Source organism: Ostrea edulis, chromosome 5 (genome assembly GCF_947568905.1).
Source record: "Ostrea edulis chromosome 5, xbOstEdul1.1, whole genome shotgun sequence".
NCBI classification, from domain to species: Eukaryota; Metazoa; Mollusca; class Bivalvia; order Ostreida; family Ostreidae; genus Ostrea; species Ostrea edulis.
Window position 1 is genome coordinate 52,003,529 of NC_079168.1, and position 20,302 is coordinate 52,023,830.

Here is a 20,302-nt window from a genome sequence, read left to right on the forward strand (position 1 = left end):
CGTAAATCATAGAAAATATTTGACGTCACAATCAACTGACATCGCAGCAGTGTGAGACAGAAAAATCTCACATGGCTGTCTCACATGGGTAAAGTCGATCTCACACTGGTGATAATGTGAGAAATATAAATCAGCAGAAAACAAAGTAGTACACGAAAGATGTCGAGGAAGTTCTTACCAAGAACACTGTATAGCTGATTGACTCTCCACTTTGAACATGCTTATTTTGTTACAGGAAGCATTGAATATTTTGAGGGCAGGTAGAGCCCAGGGAATGCTTGCTGGCAGTCGACTGATGTTGTTATTGCTGATATTGAGTTCCACCAAAATGTTACTGTAATCTGAGAGCATAAGTAGATGGAACCCTCCCAAGTCTCTGTGGCTGTAGTTGGCTATGTGCTGAAAATGGTATTAGTACAGGCATTTACTGTGATCAGTGGTAAATTATCTAACCCTATCCTTACATTATTCATTTCAAATACAGATCTGGCAAGAAAATGCAATGGTAATTCTCTCTCTCTCTCTCTCTCTCTCTCTCTCTCTCTCTCTCTCTCTGGTTCTCATAAGCCTGATGATAGTACCACTAATTCATCACTGTAGCCCTCAGTCGTAAACTCCATTGGCTGTTGACTGATGCAATTTTTCACTAGCTTCTGGGAAATTTCTGGAAAATCTTCAATAATTTTTTCATTCAGTTCTGCACCAAACCCTACCAACTGCTCTGCTACGGCAAGGTGATTTCCTGCAACAGATGTGCTATGATATTTTATATGTTTCATTGTATCATATCAACATGTAGTACTGTCTGTGTTGTAGTAATGAACCAAACCGGTCTAATTTGCAAGATTTTACTTTTTGCATTATTTCATGAGACATTGAACAAACAGATACAAAATTACAATATTTCCTGCTGCTCACGTATGTACAATGGCACTTGCTCATGAAAGTTTCTTCTCGAAAAAAAAAAGTAGCAATGCCAACCTCATGATATTCAATATAAATGCACTCAACAAAGGTTTTATAAACAGCTAGATCATTTATCTAGTTCACTTAAATATCATGTTCCAATAGTTGTGTGAAAGTAACCGTCAAAATTTCAAACATTTTTAAAGCTTTGATATAGCCACTGACCAGCACAGGCAGCATACAGAGGAGTTTTGTTCATTGAGAAGGAGGCAGTGTGGGAATAGTAAGGGGGGTGGTTGATGTCCATCTCAGGGGTGAGCCACATATTGATGATTCTTTGGTTACCCCCTAAACAGGCTGCATACAGAAGGCATGTCCTCACCCTCAAGTCCTTAACCATTTCTGTTGATAAAAAACGTTTACATACAAAACATCTAATGAAGAACACAATTACTCTACAAAGAAGCCCATCGATCTTGTGTTTCTGTATCAGAGTTACAAAAACGTTTACATGTTGACTTTGGATCTTGCCGACAGTCATAATTTTTTATAATATAAGTGATCGAATGTGAAAAGTCTTAAAGTCGTCCAAAGGCGTCTCCATGCAAATCATGGTAGGCGTCCAAAGGCATCATTATGAAGGAAAGAGTTAATTTCTGTGTTAATGGTCTCAAAGATTTCAAGGCCCAGAATTTATTGGGGTGGATCAGTACACCAGAATTTTATTTGATGACTCGCTAAATTTGAACCAAGTCCAATCAGTATTACAAAAAGTAGTAATAAATTACATTTTAATCAGAAAATTACATTTTCTTGTAGTAAAATGGTTTACCAATTAAATGAATTTATAAAACAAACTAATTTGATGACGAGTGCATGCATCAAATAACCAGCAATTAGATTATCTTAATATTTTCTATCAACTTTGATTGGGATATCTGTACTTTTTCATCAAGGTTGGTTCAAATCTAAAAAATAACAATATTTCAGAAATTTGGTCACTTCATTTCAATATGTTTTTCAAATATATTAATCTGATATATCATTTTTCCAATTGACATGTTTCTTGAATTTTTCAGCTGTAAATTTAACAAATAATGTTTATTGAATGAATATCTTTTAATTTAAAATATCAGAACTTCTAGATATTCATATCATGAATCAAATCACAGTGAAATCTGGACTCCAAACGTTCTTACTGCAAACATAAAAACTTTTTTTAGATATTATTCAAGAAAAAAAAGAATTGCACAAAAAAATCCTATAAAACACTTGAGAGTTAGTATCACTCTTTCCATGGTGAAATCATATGCCACATGAAATGCTTTCACGAGGCATCGAATAAAATTTTAGTGTAACAATCCATTTTAATTTAGTATCTAATTAAATTTACAGAGTTCTTTAAAACATTAACACAACTAATACTTAAATATCAATATTGTCATGTCATCAAGACTGTATCTAACACACCAATTTGTTATCAATGACAGTACATGTATAAGATAGGTATAACCATATTTTGAAATTGGAAACTGTTGGATTTAACTTCTGTACATACAGTGAAATTTGAGTGAAAAATTCCTGGGAATTTTTTTTTAAAACCTAGCTAATTAGCTCATAATCACGTGCCTTAACCCAGAAAGATACCCTGCTAGTCCACTAATTATGTATTGTCTTTTAAAAGGAAGTTGGCCATTATCACTATTGTAGCTATGAAATTATATCCAACAATGAGAGGAAACAAAATATTTCATCAATGTACTTGTACTTTAATTAACAAGACGGAAATAAAACCTCCAAATGTGAAACTTGTCTATGTTGTTGTCTGGTTTAAACATTTCCTATATTCTATCAATTTCTGGGTGAAAAACAAATCCTCTTTCAGTAATCATTTTATTCATTGTAGGTGTGTAAACATCTGAAATTCTCAATACATGTGTATATACTGTTCGTGTTGTACATGTGTATATACTGTTCGTGTTGTACATGTGTATATACTGTTCGTGTTGTACATGTATATATACTGTTCGTGTTGTACATGTATATATACTGTTCGTGTTGTACATGTGTATATACTGTTCGTGTTGTACATGTATATATACTGTTCGTGTTGTACATGTATATATACTGTTCGTGTTGTACATATATATATACTGTTCGTGTTGTACATGTGTATATACTGTTCGTGTTGTACATGTGTATATACTGTTCGTGTTGTACATGTGTATATACTGTTCGTGTTGTACATGTATATATACTGATCGTGTTGTACATGTACATATACTGTTCGTGTTGTACATGTATATATACTGTTCGTGCTGTACAAAGTTAGGAGTCAAACAAACAAAAAAGATCGTCCAGACTTTAAAATAATGTATTCCTTAATAATCATAAATACATTCTTTCTTTTTCTAGGTACTTTTACTTACTTTGTCTAAGTACTTTTATTGTTTTGTTATTTTAATGTTATATTTTGCCTACGACTACAGTACTCATTTTACAGTACTGGTCCAAAACTCAGATCATCATCTGGATTTCAGTTTACTACCAAAAAAAAACAACTTATCTTACCAAATTTTACAAAGCAACACATTTGAGAGTATATTGCATAATTCAAGACCGACATATCTGTGTTATCCATGCAAGCAATTTGCAATCACACAATCTAAAAGCATTAGTATGTTTCCATTTCAGTTCAGAGCAAGAGGATAAAAGGGTGTTAGTGCATAAAGCAATGCAGAACTGTGTAGTAAGTTTCATAACTTTGTGAAACATAAGCCCACCCATCCATCCTTGCATGACAATGTGAAATCTTGGCAAATCTTACCACTGAACTTGATGAATGACCTTGACCTTTATCTGTCAAATAGTTCTGACCTTGAACCTTCAGTTAAAAAAATATGAAGTCATTTATCTTATTTAGTTCAAAATTTTGACTAAGTTTAAGTTGCAGACAAGACGAAGCAACAAACAGATAAAGTGCCAAAGACAGACAGACCAAAAACAAGATATGTCTCTGCTCTTCAATCCAGGGGGCATAAAAAGTCAAACTTTAAACTGAGGAAAGCAACAAGCTAATGTAATGTTTTATTTAGCACTTTATAATTAGACCAGACAAGGATAAGATTTCAACAAGTAATTAATGCATAAAGTAAGACAGTTTACGAGTACAACCACTTCAATAAGTGCATGTAGCAATGCACAACAACTTAGTGGTAGTGATTTTGAAAACAAATCTTTTAAATCTTAAATTCATATCAATAATGAATTTTTCATAAATTCCATGTTACATGTACCACTAGCTTCATCAAAGAAGTTTTTGTAGAAAAACCTTTTGGAACTTTTTTAGCATACAAATACATGTACAATTGTATCAGTTTTAGGTTCAAAATTCCAGTCAATCCTTCTAACAACATAGGCTGTCATATTGTTTGCCTTAATTCCCAAACTTAAGAAATGTTACAAAAATTCATACTCTCCATGAAAATTCACAACAGGACATTCATCATTAAAAAATTCTATTATCTGGTACAATATATGTACTCTCAAGCTAAACGTCACATTTTTTAAAAGTGTTTTAATTTCATCGTAATATATCACATTCAGAAACAAAATTAAAGTTCAAAGCACAAAAAGTTTATTTTCTAACAAAATATTACCATGATGAATATTTCACAAAATTCAAATTGATGTAGCTATAAATGTACTGTCCTGACTTGCCAGTGTTCAAAATCATGAAAAGAGCACACTTCTTATATATCATTTATAATAACTATTTGTTGAAATCTTGCCCCTGAATATTGATAGGCATCAAACCTTGTGGATCTTGCTTGTTCATCACCACTGTGTTGTAAATAAGAACACTTTAAAATTATTGTGACCATTTGACCATTTCAACTCCAACATTTGTTACTTTGGTTAGAAAGCAGAAAATTTTGTTACTCAATCACATAATTATATCTTATATGAAAACAATCAAATCCACACACAAAATTGTGATCTAGTAATTAAGGGAGATGGATCAACCTTATACCCACCCAACGAATATCTATTTTAAAATGGAACATACAGTCAAGACATCAAGATCAAAAAATAGGAAAATTCGAAACATAAAAAGTCACACACACATGCACATGCTGATAATTATCTTAGGCAAACCAGGAAGTCACTGGGTGACAACTAAATTGTTAGCAGCTAGGTGATTGGGCAGGAGATGACCCAAGATATCAGCAAGTAAAAAAAAAAAGCCTGGGTTACTTTTTATGATGCAATAGGCTATTGATAACATAATCAAATATGAAATATTTGCTTATTATAGGGACACATCCACCTGTGAAATTAATACAATTACAAATTTTGCAGCATGCTAACAATTCAAACTGTTTCTCACCCAGTGGTGGTGTTCTATTAGACATACTTGGCTGGTACACAAACAGCGCTTCAATGACACCATAATGGCCATATGCAGATGCTAAATAGAATGGGGAGTTGCTGTCATAAATTGGGACCTCCTCCGATTCCAGCCATGCTCCTGCATCCAGTAAAGTGGGCACTACCTGATTAGATCCATACTTGCAGGCTACTTGTAAAGGTGTTCCCTGAAATTTTAAATTATAATCATTATACTGATGATTAAATGAGCTGAAATTTCATCCCAGTCTTTTGTAAGAGGGATTGGACAGTGGACACATCAAAACAGTAGCTTAATCAGTTAGTTGATAGAGCACTTGTAGAATCATGTAGGGGCCAGAATTCAATAGAGCACTTGTAGGTTCATGTGAAGACCAGGTCTGACAGAGCACCTGTAGGTTCATGTGAAGACCAGGTCTGACAGAGCACCTGCAGGTTCATGTGAAGACCAGGTCTGACAGAGCATCTGCAGGTTCATGTGAAGACCAGGTTTGACAGAGCACCTGCAGGTTCATGTGAAGACCAGGCCTGACAGAGCACCTGTAGGTTCATGTGAAGACCAGGTCTGACAGAGCATCTGCAGGTTCATGTGAAGACCAGGTTTGACAGAGCACCTGCAGGTTCATGTGAAGACCAGGTTTGACAGAGCACCTGCAGGTTCATGTGAAGACCAGGTTTGACAGAGCACATGCAGATTCATGTGAGGGTTAGGGTTTGATAGAGCACCAGCAGATTCATATGTGGGTCAGAATTTCATAGAGCACCTGTAGGTTCATGCAAGAACCAGGGCTTCATAGTGCACATGTAGATTCATGTGAGGGTTAGGGTTTACATTCTAGTATAGGCGACAGTTTTTAAGGTCCACCAAAATAGCTAGGTACTATATAGTGTTTCCCTTTCTGTCTATCAATCCATCTGTCACATGTATCTATTTCCTTTCATCTTCAACACTAGGAACTTATAGTAATGTTAATATCACTTTCACTATATCTTACTGTAAAAACACCTTTCACGTTCCAAATGCGCACATACAATGTATTCAGGACAAGGTTGCATTGCCAGGACAACTAAAGTATATATCACAGCTGGTAACTAGAAAAATATTAAAAATCATCCAAGACTGTGGCTTATATCAATATCACCTTGACTTTTTATCGTGTGATCCCAAACTTGAAGTCCTTCCCCTGTCTCTGCAGGCAAACCAAACAGTAATATGGAGTTTATCATAATTTCATAACCAAACCCAATAAAAAGAACCAATAGGGGTACATGATGTGCACTTGTGTTTGCAAGCTCGAAGTCAAAAGTTGTGACACTGTCATTTGCAATTCCAAATTGAGGCCACAGTGACCTACTTTTGGGTTGCAACACACCTTCCCCCCTAGATGCATTAACTGACCAAGTTTGATGGTCCTTGGGTTTGTTTTGGTTTTCATATGCAAAATATTCTCGTCCTTTGGTTAAAGTATTATATTTATACAGCAAGGTGTACAGAGAAAAATTTGAGTGTGCAGTTTGCAATATCATATTTTTCTATGAAACACAAAAATTTATTTCTTACAAAAATGGTGATACTAAAAAGACCTTTTGGAACAGAAGGAACCAAATCTTTTCATAGCTTTCTCATAATATATGCATTTCAAATTGACTCTAACTGTATCCTTCTGATTCTTGGGAGGAAAAATTTCAAAGATTTTTCCTACATACTTTATCCTACATACTTATGTGTGAATAAGCTTGAATCTACACAACATCAGGTACAGAAATGTGCAGGAAAAATCTTTGAAAATCTCATAAGTTACAAGGGTACAATTAAAGAAACTGACATACAAGCATCCTCATGTAGTTTCTAGTTTGTAAGTACATCATGAGCCCTAGGACCGGGGCGGGGCAGCAAGAGGGGGTTAAAAAAAAAAAAAATTCTTTGAAAAACCATAAGTATACAATATACCAATGCATGCTTTCTATGTAGTATTAATCCATGTTTTTTTTTATACTACTTGCATTTTGATTCTTGAGAAGATTTGCTCAGAACTTTCCTTTATCATTCATATGTAAAGATCTTAACACCTCTTGTGGCCCCACCATGGATCTGGTGATTATGATGCAGACAAACTTGAATCTATACTACATGAAGATGTTTGCATATCAATCTGACAAAGTGTACCCTTGTGGATTTAAAGAAGATTTTTCAAGAATTTTTCATTACAATCTTATATATAAAACTTTAAACCCCTATTGATTGAGGCCCCTGAGGCTTATAATTAAAACAAACCTGAATATTCATTTTAAAAGGAAACTCGTATACAAGATTTGGCATCTCTTATTCAGTGGTTCTTCAGAAGATTTTTAAACACCACACCCATTTTCATAATTCCTTAATTATCTTTTCTTAAAAGGGTGAAGATCCACATTACCCAACAATATGTTGTGGTAAGTTTGGTCGAAACTTAAATTGTCCTGTGATTCTTGAGATGTTAAAAATGTGAAAAGTTTACACCAGACCCTCTACATACAGATACAGTGGGGGGCCTATTTAATCCAGACATCAACAATCCAGATGCTTACAGATTATCATTTGTGGGAACTGAATCTTTACAAGTCATTTGTATAAAGTAAATCCAGATTTATGTTCCATATCCAGATGGTCAGTTCTTACTACAAAACATTAAAATCCATTGAAAATTGTTTCATTAATCTGAACGGTAACTTTTATTTAGTGTCTGTCGTGGACAATTTGCAATTTAAGGAAAATTACATTTTGTCTAATACTAGTGATTATCTGCATCATATCAACATCTCCCTAATTAGGTGTTTATAACTTATCTTTGTGCTGACATGTCAAGTATATATTAAAAGTGCTAGGCTGTGCCGAGTTAATATTAGTTAAATCAGCACATGCTTGTGAACAAATGGATATAAGAGAAAATCATTACAAAATGGTCGCAAATTTCCAACAATCTATTTCTATTGACACATCACTGTTGGGACTTGCATGACTTATGCTTATTAGGATGATATACAACATTGTCAGGTATAGAGATGAAATCTACCAACGAAAGATTACCAACTAATTGTTTTCAGACTTTTCAAAACTGAATAATAGCGAGAAAAATACTGCTCTGTTAGGTACAATGCCAACGTATGAAAAATTAACTGCACTGTTCAACTTTGATCATCAAATTGATATGGCGCCAGATCAAAGCGGTAGTAGTTAAGATTACAAGCATATTTGTTGGTTAAAAAGACTGATATATTGAAGCATGGGCAGATAAGATAACATTTATCTACAGTAAAAAGTCGTAAGCTCTGAAAAGCCACTGATAAAAAAAGTATACATGTATTTTCACTTTTAGTGCTTTGAAATAAATTATACATACAAAATGTTAACAGTGATTTGCTGAATATTTAGATAAACAAATAATGATGTCATCGATTAATGAAATCAACAAAATAAAGGTATATTGGTTGCTTAGGTGAAGATCTAAGAGATCGGTCGATTCAGCTAGCTGGATGTTTCATTTATTCTGACGATTTTATTTCGAACCAAAGTATCTGGATTATTCATTACAAAATTAAGACAGACTGACTGCCAGAAAGACAAAGAGGAAAGCTATAATATTCCCTCTGGTTTCACCAGCAGAGAACTATAATACATTTTGGTTTGTAATTTGATATTCGTTATGTTTGTTGAATTCATGTTATTTTCATTGCATGTTGAGCAAAACCCAAAAATTATATAAGTGATTAAAAGTCAGAGCCATTGATTTAGAAGGACAAAATAACAGGTAACTTTTTGTGCATTTACCGACCTCGGCACTTGTCAGGTTCACATCACTGCACTGTATTATCGTCTGTACGATGTCACTTCCTGCCCCTGGCTGTTTACAGATATAGTGTAGTAAAGGCAGTCCATCTACAATTAATCCAACAGCTTCTGGAGAAGATTTCAGAATTTCCCTCAGTGTTTCAGCATCATTGCCTTGTATAGTTGCCTTGAGTTTTTCGATGACATTGCTCTGATCATCTTCCATTACTAGTTTTCTCTTCAGCTGTCAAGGAAAATCACCCTGAATGTTTAATGGAGTTTAATTATTTTGCTTTTATGATATGAAATGTGAAATAGATATGCATATGTATTTTCAAGGGAAAAAAATAAAATTTACAATAACAACACTTAGAGGTACACACAAGTTAAGATGAATGGGGTGGGGGTGAAGTATATGCTATTGTCCTGAATGAATTTTGGCTGCATTCAACATAATAGCAGCTAGGCTAGCTTAATTAACTCTCCTGGTATATCTATCACTAGCTTAGCAGGAAAGTGAACAATGTCACTGCTTTTTTGAGCTGCAACCTATATGGCTGCACCCACGTTCCATCAGATACAAGACAATAGTAAAACCCCAGGATATGTATGCCTCCCCTGTATGAAACCACATCAACAAGACCCATATCAACAAGATTAAAGCGACAATACAAAGGGCTGCATGCTACATCATGGGAGATATAAAGCAGAGAGAGCAGTGTTACATCCATGCTTCAGCATCTCCATCTAAGTGATACTGTGCAATCTCAGCAGATAACTGCATGCTTCAGCATCTCCATCTAAGTGATACTGTGCAATCTCAGCAGATAACTGCATGCTTCAGCATCTCCATCTAAGTGATACTGCGCAATCTCAGCAGATAACTGCATGCGCCACCCATCTTCACAAGTCAAGGGTTATTGATTCGTTACCTCCCACTAACCCTTGACTTGTGAAGATGTGCACCACCATGATGTACAAAGTTGTGAATGACCTCATTGATATTTACAACCAACCCTCAACAACACCAAAGGACAAGCTTTGAGGTTCCTATAGCCATTCTACCACCTCAAATGCTACCATGATTTCTAAGCCAGACTAGTGATCTACAGAAAAATCTGAAACTTAGGTTTGAGTCTTCTTTTATTTGAGCAGTAAGAATTTGAGTAAAATCTCAGACTTAAGTCCAAATTTTGACTTAAGTTCAAGTTATGATTTAAGTATTTTTTTTCCAAGAAATCCAGGCATGGAACTCATTACCATCCTTTATGGTCACAGCCAGTTCCCTCAAGACATTCAAAGCCTGAATCAGCAGGCACACTTTTTAAACAGATTATATCCTGATTTTAAGGGAAGCCTTCCCATAATTTTAAGTATAGTGTATTATATATATTTGATAATGCCCAACAAGGAGCCCAGCACATCATGGGAAGAAAAAGAATTTATCTATTGCTTCTGATTATTTCAACCACTTATCTACTCTAGTCAAAAGTACCTTAACTCAAAGTATCATGCAGTCAGATTAAACTTAGGCTTTTCAGGAAAGTTAGAATATCTTAAATCACTGCTGACCCTATTCTAGAAGGACATGGGATACCAAAATAATTGTTATAAAATTTTGTAAATGAACTATTTTAAAATGTTTTGACATTATATTTGCAACAAAATTTTCCTATAAAACCACCTTTATGTTTGCATAATTCACAAACCTTTACTTGGAAAATTCGATGGAAAAACATCACCCAAAAATTGAAATCTTTCAAGACCATCTTTTTATTGGAGCATATCATGTATTAATGACTGATTTACATTTTGAACAAGAGTGGACTTATAATGGTCACCTGAGTATTAGTTAAAAGTAATCACTAGCCCCAAGGGCTAGAGAGTCTACAATAACTTTCCTGTTCTGCATGTATCTAAACTAAATTCCAGTATGAAACGAAATGTGTTTTTAAAAAACAAATGCCCCTGAATGTGCCCATATTGATGAAAGACTTTACTAAATACAATATAGGTACATTATCTAAAGCTATATGATTAATTTGAACCCACCATAGTCAGAACCCTTACCCCAGGGATCTTGAAAATTACAATTTTTGTAGAGCCCTCCACACTCTTGCTAAATATACAGTCAGCTCTTATTCAACATCATCTCAATTAGTAAAGAATAAAATATTCAAACATTGCACACATGACATGTAACACTGTTAGTAACACCACCATTTTGCGTAATACAACCATTTTGGGTTTGCCCCAAAGTCAATTCCTGCCATGGGGTCACAAAATTTGAAAATTTTCGTAAAGGCCTTTAGAAATGCAATCAGTATCTATGCAATATTAGCACAAGTATCTATATAAAAAACTTTCAAAAATTGTATATATTATATAACCATTTTGGCCCCACCCTAGAACAACTATCCAAAGATTAGCGATTGCAGAGACAAGTTATAACAGATTTATAAAATATGTAAAAAGTAAATTGACTTGATTAGGAAACTCTTAAAATTTAGTTTTTAGAGTTCAGTTTCTTTAGATGAGAGCAAAATAAATGCCAGGTACATGCTAAAAAAGTTTATCAAATGTAGTGGACTCTAACAGTATATGACCATACTGAACCCGTCCTTGACTTGGATTAACCTCTACCCCTGGTAGTTCTAATGAATAAATGCAGGAGCCCCAATATTCACGATTTTTGTACATCCTTTTCTGCTTTTCCTAAATATTCACTTAGTTTTTATCAAATATCATCAAAATTATGGAAGTCTTTCATTAATGAAAGACATTTAATCACTATGACCATTTTGGCCCCACCCTCATACCAAAACCTACCCCTGGGATTATGAAATTTACAATTTTGGGAAAGGGCTACCTGTTCCTTTACAATATCCATTTAGTTTTAATTCAGTAGAACACATTATTTTTAAATGGTATTCAATGTATAACGACCATATTTCGTATCTAGTAATGGATGGTGGGATTTTTGTAATCATGGTATCGTTTTGAAGAGTTCATTAAATGAAAATAATCCACCATAGGAATTTTCAAAATTTTGTTTACTGCTTGATTCATTTCACCAAGAATTTTACATTGAAGTCTATGGAAAGAGCATATCTTATTAAAATATTTTCAAAAGAAATTATATTTTCATACAAATCTCTTGGTAATAGGTTACATACACTTTCTCTTTATGAAAATAAGAAACAAAATTAATCATTTACCACACACATTTTTAGAAAATTAGATTTTTCATATTTTTACAGAGGGCATGAGACGACTCTTCACAAAAGTCTCAAGTGCAAAAAGGTCAGCTTCTAATCATTTACCAGTCATGTGAATTTGATCTACTTCACTTTCATTATTATAAAACAATAAACATTCATTTTGATTAAAATCATTCAAAATTGTTCATTATTCTTTTGTGATAGGGGACCTCCGTGGCCGAGTGGTTAGAGCATCGCGCTCAACATCACAAGGCTCTCACCTCTGTCGGGGCGGGTTCGAATCCCGCTCACGCCGGTAAGTGAGAAAGTTTCCCAGTTTACTTTCGGAAGGTCAGTTATTACAGGTCTTTTCTCAGGTACATTGTATCTGGGTTCTCTCTTCCACCAACAAAAACTGGGCGCCACCATATAACTGAAAAATTGTTGAGTGTGGTGGAAAACATCAATCAATCAATCTTTCGTGATACATTGAATACCTTTAATGTTTTACACATAAACACTAAAACACTATATATATGACAAGTTTGGCCCAGCCCTGTATAGTCAGAACCTCGAAAGTAATGTATGTATACATTCATAAACATATACATGTATATGGATTATATATGTATATATATCGGGCGTATACTCAATTAGCTTTGTAATATCATATATACATATTTAAACTTAAATGTTAATTATCAATTCACTTTCACTCCAAAAATTTATGTTTCACAAGTTTTAATTGATATTTGAATTAAACTTGAAGTACTTCTGCAATTTCCTGTCATCCTGTGATTTATGTTTCCTCTTTCCTTTCCATGGTGTAACTTCCTGAAAATCATTCATTTTGTCTTTTCATCCGGAAGAGGTTTGAACATTATAACATCAATTGGATCTTCTTGAAACTACATGCCACTTGTGAAATTAATGACATCATAAAGATACTATTTATAAATTAAATGAGAATTTTTGATAGGGAAATTACTTTTGGTGCTTGACATTCAATTTTTTAAAAATGGACTTCAAATTTGTATATGCCTACAAGGTATCAAAATTGCTAGCACAAAAAAGGTCAACAAAGTCCAAACTCAAACTTAATCAGTAACTGGGCCATTGATAATAAGTTCATGTATAAATTTTCAACGATAACCAAAAAAGGCGTGAAACCTGTCAATGCATGGACGGATGGACATACACATGGACACAAGCATGGACATACAGGCTGATCACTATAGGACTTCCATGATGATCAATTTAATGGGGCTCTAATTAAATACATTGTAGCTAAATCAATTATCATTTTAATAACCAGACATCCATCATCATAATATTTACTATCCTATTTATTTCCAAACAATCAAAATCTATCACCATAGTGATTTACATTCTTATCTGATATTTGATATAGTAAAGAACCCACCTGTCACGGTGGCTCAGTGGTTAGAGAATTCACATTGTGGTGAGTGAGAGGTGGTGGGATTGTGGCGAGTGGGAGGTGGTGGGATTGTGGCGAGTGGGAAGTGGTGGGATTGTGGCAAGCAGGAGGTGGTGGGATTGAGCTCCACTCGTGCCTTGGCCACATCAAATCTTAAGATGTCCAAAAAGGTAATGATTGCTCCTGTAATTGCCAAATACTTGGTATTTCAAAGTGAGAGTCACAGGTTTTTTGGACGAGACCTTAAAAGCAGAGGTCCCAAATCACATATCAAGGTAAAATGGCACATTAAAGAACTCTCTGCAATGGCCGTAAGTGTCATGTCATGCATAGCACTTCACCTACAGCTGGTGACAATTCATAATATTAGTGAAAAATGCTTTAAGGGAAGTAAAACAACATACATAAACATTTGATATTCAGCAAAACTTTTCTCTACAGTAAGCTCCATTGGACATGCAATGTAAATTGTTGTCAATTTTTACCTAGCTTAAAAATCAAATGTTTTACAAAAGTTGGAAAGTAGTCCATTACCTGTTTGTTTCTACTGAGGATGTCAATGTATATATATTTATTTCTGGTTTTGTATTTCTTATAATGTATGAAGTCTACCTTTGTAAATATGGTGGTTCTATGCCAAAAAGTGTCTTTTGGTTAGTATGTAAAAAAAAAAAATGTTGTGTTGACCCTAAGATGATATGTTTGCTTATGATTTTGAATTTGGTTGTAGATATTTAATATTTTTGATTTAGATTGGTTAAATATGATAGATCTAACACAAAATGAAGTGTTTTCATATTTTGGGCGAAAAGATTGATCGAGAAAGTAGAATTTTGAGAATTCTGGGAAATCATTTATGTTTACGACATCACAACAGAATACAATGACTATGACATATGAAATTTTCATTAATTCTATTCATTGTGCACATATAACATTTAGTAGGAGTTGCTTGATCAATCTATTGACTTAACAGTTAACTTTGTTAGTATTTACGAGGGCGGATATCTATAATCATTGTACTTTGTTCTTTGTTCAAATTCTTACATATGAGAATAATGCTAGCACATCACTGACTCAGTGGTCCAATGGGACTAATTGATGGGATCTCCATTGACAATGCACTTTACTTGCACAAACAATTTTGTACACTCAAGTATTCAAATGACACTAGGATATCTGCTATATGTATTTCTAACATGGTGAATTTTGGAGTTAAAGGGAAAGTGTAAAGGGGGGATACAAAACAATGTAGAATAATCAGACAATGTTTGAGAGTACAGGATGGAAGGGGTGGGGGTAAGAGAGAGAGCACAGGACAGAAAGGGTGGGTTAAGAGAGAGAGAGAGAGAGAGCACAGGATGGAAGGGGTGGGGTAAGAGAGAGAGCACAGGATGGAAGGGGTGGGGTAAGAGAGAGCACAGGATAGAAGGGGTGGGGTAAGAGAGAGAGTACAGGATGGAAGGGGTGGGGTAAGAGAGAGAGTACAGGATGGAAGGGGTGGGTGGAAGTGAGAGAGAGAGAGACCACAGGATGGAAGGGTGAGGTAAGAGAGAGCACAGGATGGAAGGGGTGGGGTAAGAGAGAGAGAGAGCACAGGATGGAAGGGGTGGGGTAAGAGAGAGAGAGAGCACAGGATGGAAGGGGTGGGAGTAGGAGAGAGTACAGGATATATTCTGCTACATCGTTAGTTACAGTAAACAAAAGTAAATCTTGTCCACAGAGGCTAGGGATTCAGTGCCAGGTACCTAAAATCTGATCATGTTCGAACATCCACCATTTAATTCAGTAAAATACCAATCAGATGATAACAGCTACATGTATCATTCATATATCAACTGAATGCATCTTACAATTCTATATCATATTACAAATCCAAATTAAGAAGGGAGGAATTTAGTGGTCTGGGCTTTATGGACCATAGATATCAATTAACCTGGATAGCTCAGTGGTTAGAACACCTGACTAGTAATGCTGACACCTAGTCATAAATTTTCAAATTTCCTTTTTATACACAATTACAGGAAAAATAACACATCACCTTTCTCAAACAGAAATATGTCACCAATACAAAAATTAATTTTATATCCTTTTAAATTTCTATCTGGTTGGCTTGGGTGTTAGGCTTACAATCTGTAAGAATAGTTTGAGTTATCTTACTGAAATCATAATTATTTGCTATATGAAGAAAAATTTGAAGTAAAATTTTAACATATAAAAATTCATTTTAAAAACCCCTTGATTCATACTTCATGGTTTAATTTCTTGAAATCTGAAATATATATATTACATATATTTCTAAAATGGTGACCAGATGTATCATTGATATTAACTTGCATGAATGTATATTGCATATGAAATACACAGGGTGAGGGAGTATTTGTATTATTTTTACAATGCTAACATACATGTATATATATGATAACCCTCCACAATTTTAAGTTATCTTCAGGACTATGCACTAGTCCTCTGACCCCAAATATCAGGTAACATTTTTTGTGAATGCAGTTATAGGGGGGACCGTTGGGGATACATCTGATAGTCCCCCTCCCAACCCCTTTTATTTCTCTCTCTCAAGGACAATTACAGTGGTTTCATTAATGTTTTCCCCATTTTGTTTAGATGAGACCACACATTTAATTTGGGTGGAAAATTCTATGTCAGGGGTGTATGAAGGATATTTTTGTACAATGCTATATCTGTTGACATTTGTTGGGAGGTATACTCCCCAGTGTGAGAATGTGGCTGCCTAAAAATAAATTCACTCTGCTGTGTTATCAGTGAGGAGGTGTGGCCTGCTTCCTTATATGCTTAATTAACAAGTGAAACCCAGGGTCATGGGTACTGCACCTGTATTAAGTACTAGACCTACACATTATAAACAAATTGAAATGTACCTGTGTATAATTCAAAACCTAATTTTGTTTTCGAAAATTACTTAACATAATGTTATCACGTCAACAACGCAAAGTACTTATAAGGTTGTGGATATCAGTGCATAATTTACCAATAGACTGAGACCATTACTTGCAGAGATTCTCAGACAATTAAGAATTGTACAAATTGTTCTTCTTACAAAACTGGAGAAGAAATTCATTTACTTTTTGAATGCTACAATGTGTATGTAGCATTTTTACATGTCAGCAAACATTTCAACTTATGAACCATGTATAAAATTATCAAGTATGCTAAAATGTGCTGTATACATACAAAAATCACATCTGTATATTTAAATATACATGTACTAGCAGAAAAAAGAAACTGTAGTTTAGTAATTTTATTTATAGATTCATGTACAAAATATTATGTTGCATTATGTTATTCAATATAATGCATCATCTTTCAATTCAAACATCAAATCACGGATTATGCCCATTATGGTTGATACAAACAGCCACTGGAAATAAGGGGAGTGCAAAAAAGTTTCACAAGTTTAATAGCATGTATGACCGCCATTTGCATAGATGCATTCTTCACACCCACGACCCATTGAACGGATCAGGTTATATGCAGAAATACCTGGGGAATGTTCCGCCATATACACAATAAAGAATGATGCAAAGTAGGGCATGGAATTAACTCGCCACATGCAATTTACTTTCGCCATTGGCAAGGTGGCGATCAGCTAGCGCTAACACAGAAAGTGTCCAACGTTGCAGGGGGTTTGGCTCTTGACATAACCGAATTGTTCCATTTCATCCCAAACACGTTCTTTAGGCAATAAATTCAGGGCTCTAAATTAACATATGCCCATCAGTCTGTGACTGGTTAAAAGTCTGGCGGACTGACTGACATTTGCTTTAGTCAGTCCGATGGGACTGGCTAATTTTCTAAAGCATCAATTTGGAAAATATACTTATAAAATTTTATACACACATTTGGCATGCTTCGATCTGTTGATATCAGATTAATCTGATTCGTAAATATAAATTAAGTTAAGTGTTACAATATTGTCTGAGGCATACTGAGTTAAAATTCATTTTAATAACATTAACGAAATATGTTTAATTATTTCTGAAAAACTCTGTTGGACTGGTAAATTGTTCTGCAGACTGGTTGAAATTATACCCCATCAGTCCGGCTGGACTGGTGACATAAAAAGTTAGCTTCAAGCCCTGAAATTCGGTGACATCGCAGGACAGAGTAGCACATTCATGTTTTGCTGTTGTAGATAAGTGTGTGGTTGTGTGTTGTCCTGCCGCAGAATTACATTACGCTGGTTGTTGTGATTGAAAGGAATGACGTGCTGAGATACAATCTTGTAATGGCAGGATACGCCAGTTAAATTGCCCTCCACTATCACCAAAGGAGTCCTTCCATATGTAGTAATTCCACCCCAGACCATAACACTCCCTCCGTCATATTGGCAGCGCTGAATAACGCAGGCGTGAATGAAACGTTCTCTGGCACGATGGTAAGCCCGAACACAGCCATCACTGCTATAGTGATGAAATCTCATCTCGTCCGTAAACAGAACTTCCATCCAATCTCCGTTATTGAAACGACGATGCTTCCTACACCACGCTAACCTTGTAACACGGTGACGCCCGAGCAGAACAGGACGAATAGTAGAACGTTGACGACAGACGTCACAATCTGTTACTTACGGCACAAAGACTTATCCATCCATGACCAGGGATGCTTCTAGCGGTCAAAGAAGCCGATTGGAATCGCGATTACACAAATGTGACGCCTGTGTATACGTATCTTACAGACATGACATCACATGCGGACGTCCTGATCATGGGCGGTCCCAAATGGTGCAGTTTGCTGATATTGTCTCCATAAAGCATTAAGTGTTGCCACATTGCTTTAAGACATCCCACTTCCAGCATCCCAATAGCATGCAAACAATCATTTTCAATCATATTCCAAATTAAACTAAATATGTTTTTCTGTTTCAATATATTGAATACAGTCAATGAATGCAAGAAATTCTAATCGATTACTAACCATGTATCGCTTAGGCTCGAAACTCTATAAAAGCGTCTTGTGACCATTAAGACGAGTCTAACGCCATATTTAACAAATTCAGTACTCAAACTCGAGTTTAGAAGAATAAAGAGAGATCAAAGAATACTTTTTATGTTTTTATCTAACTTTTAAGTTTACACAGTTTATTTTTTTCCCCACTAGTATGTAACGATACTGTTTATGTATTTATATGCTCAAAAGGAACAAATAAATAAATGTAAAATGTAAACTCGGCTACTGCATTCCCTGACCTTACTAGTAAACCGTAATATCTGGACTGAGCTTTTAAAGTAAATATATACTTATTACTTGCGTATCGTGAGAGACCAAAACACAGTCATATTGTGGCTTAGTTTAAATGTATACAACACAGGTGTGCGGACCCGCGGCCTATGGGTAACAATCCCGGTGACTGAACGAAGGTTACTTGGAAGTTGTCAAAAGTACTCGTATAAATGACATCGATTATATGTATCCCCACAAATTCTAAAACTTACCCCTCATCGGCCATGTTTGCCAAAACGCTGTCTGGACTGGAGTGCAATTTCTATGTTATCCGCACTTAAGAATGCCAACCAGGAAGTGCTATGGTCAGATCAGTGTATACATACCGACTTACTAGATCTATAAATATCGTATAATACGTTGAGGTTATTCCATGTGAGCGTGGTCATTATCGTAGCGTTATTATTGGTCATATCATCTGAACTATTTTGTTTTGACAAGGCGATATAGGCACTGAATACACCCAATGGTATTTAACGGGGCGGATCCAGAACATTTTTGAAGGAGGGGGTGCGACCAAAGATGTACCTTTCTGCACAAAAATGGGGAGGGGGTGTTACAGACCCCAAAACCCCATTTTTGTTAAATATTCATTCAAAAGGGTGGGGTGGGGTGAAACCCTCGTATCAACATCCATCCACCCACACCTCTCTCTCTCTCTCTCTCTCTCTCTCTCTCTCTCTCTCTCTCTCTCTCTCTCACCCCGCCACTGACTGCACTTGGCGAATCCAGAGGGAGGGGGTCCGGGGGTAACACCTCCCCCTCCCCCCTTTCGTCAGAAAGGCAAAAATAACGCATTTGGAGGGTGGAATTCCCCCTTTTTGACACCAAATTTAATGTTAGACCCCTCCCCTCCCCTTTAAAAAGTCCCTGGATCCACACCTGGTGTATCATCTGGAGAACTTTTATAGTGAAAGAAATATCTTTAAAGGAATATCTCTCATAACGTCTAAAAAGATGTATCATCTTCTGGAAAACATGTCTCGTTTTGTGGGTGTTTTTTTTTATTAATATAACTCTATCCTCATTTGACGTCACAGGTTTTAATATATCAAACTTTGAGCATGATAAAAATTATCTATTATGGCTTTTGTAGTGTAGTTGACATGTCTATGGTGTAGTGAACAAGTTTTATAAAATGTTGTCAGGGGCAATAACCCATGCTGGTATTTTCTCTATTGTATGTGTATAATATACAATGTTGGTTTCCCTGCATTCCGCAATTAATTCGTGTATATTTATGATGTAACAGTTGTTTGAGATTTCTGTACTTTTTATTAT

At 35.3% G+C, this 20,302-nt stretch overlaps 1 protein-coding gene across 7 annotated transcripts in view; it reads right to left on the reverse strand.

The window, feature by feature from the left end:
• Positions 1-19,487, reverse strand: part of LOC125652560 (leucine-rich repeat serine/threonine-protein kinase 1-like) — a 61,989-nt gene extending 42,502 nt beyond the window's left edge. For 2 of the 7 annotated variants that reach the window (XM_048881873.2, XM_048881870.2), the window contains exons 1-7: positions 19,234-19,468; positions 9,129-9,368; positions 5,297-5,504; positions 4,723-4,749; positions 1,132-1,308; positions 582-742; positions 179-399 (exon numbers count right to left, since the gene is read on the reverse strand). In XM_048881873.2, coding sequence (XP_048737830.1) covers positions 179-399; positions 582-742; positions 1,132-1,308; positions 4,723-4,749; positions 5,297-5,504; positions 9,129-9,350 — 1,016 coding nt within the window. In that variant the 5' untranslated portion in view covers positions 9,351-9,368; positions 19,234-19,468. Of the gene's footprint in view, positions 1-178; positions 400-581; positions 743-1,131; positions 1,309-4,722; positions 4,750-5,296; positions 5,505-9,128; positions 9,369-19,233 lie in introns of all 7 variants that reach the window. The other 5 variants (XM_056164762.1, XM_048881874.2, XM_048881872.2 and 2 more) reach the window with 4 other exon arrangements.
• Between the last annotated feature and the right edge of the window lie 815 nt (positions 19,488-20,302).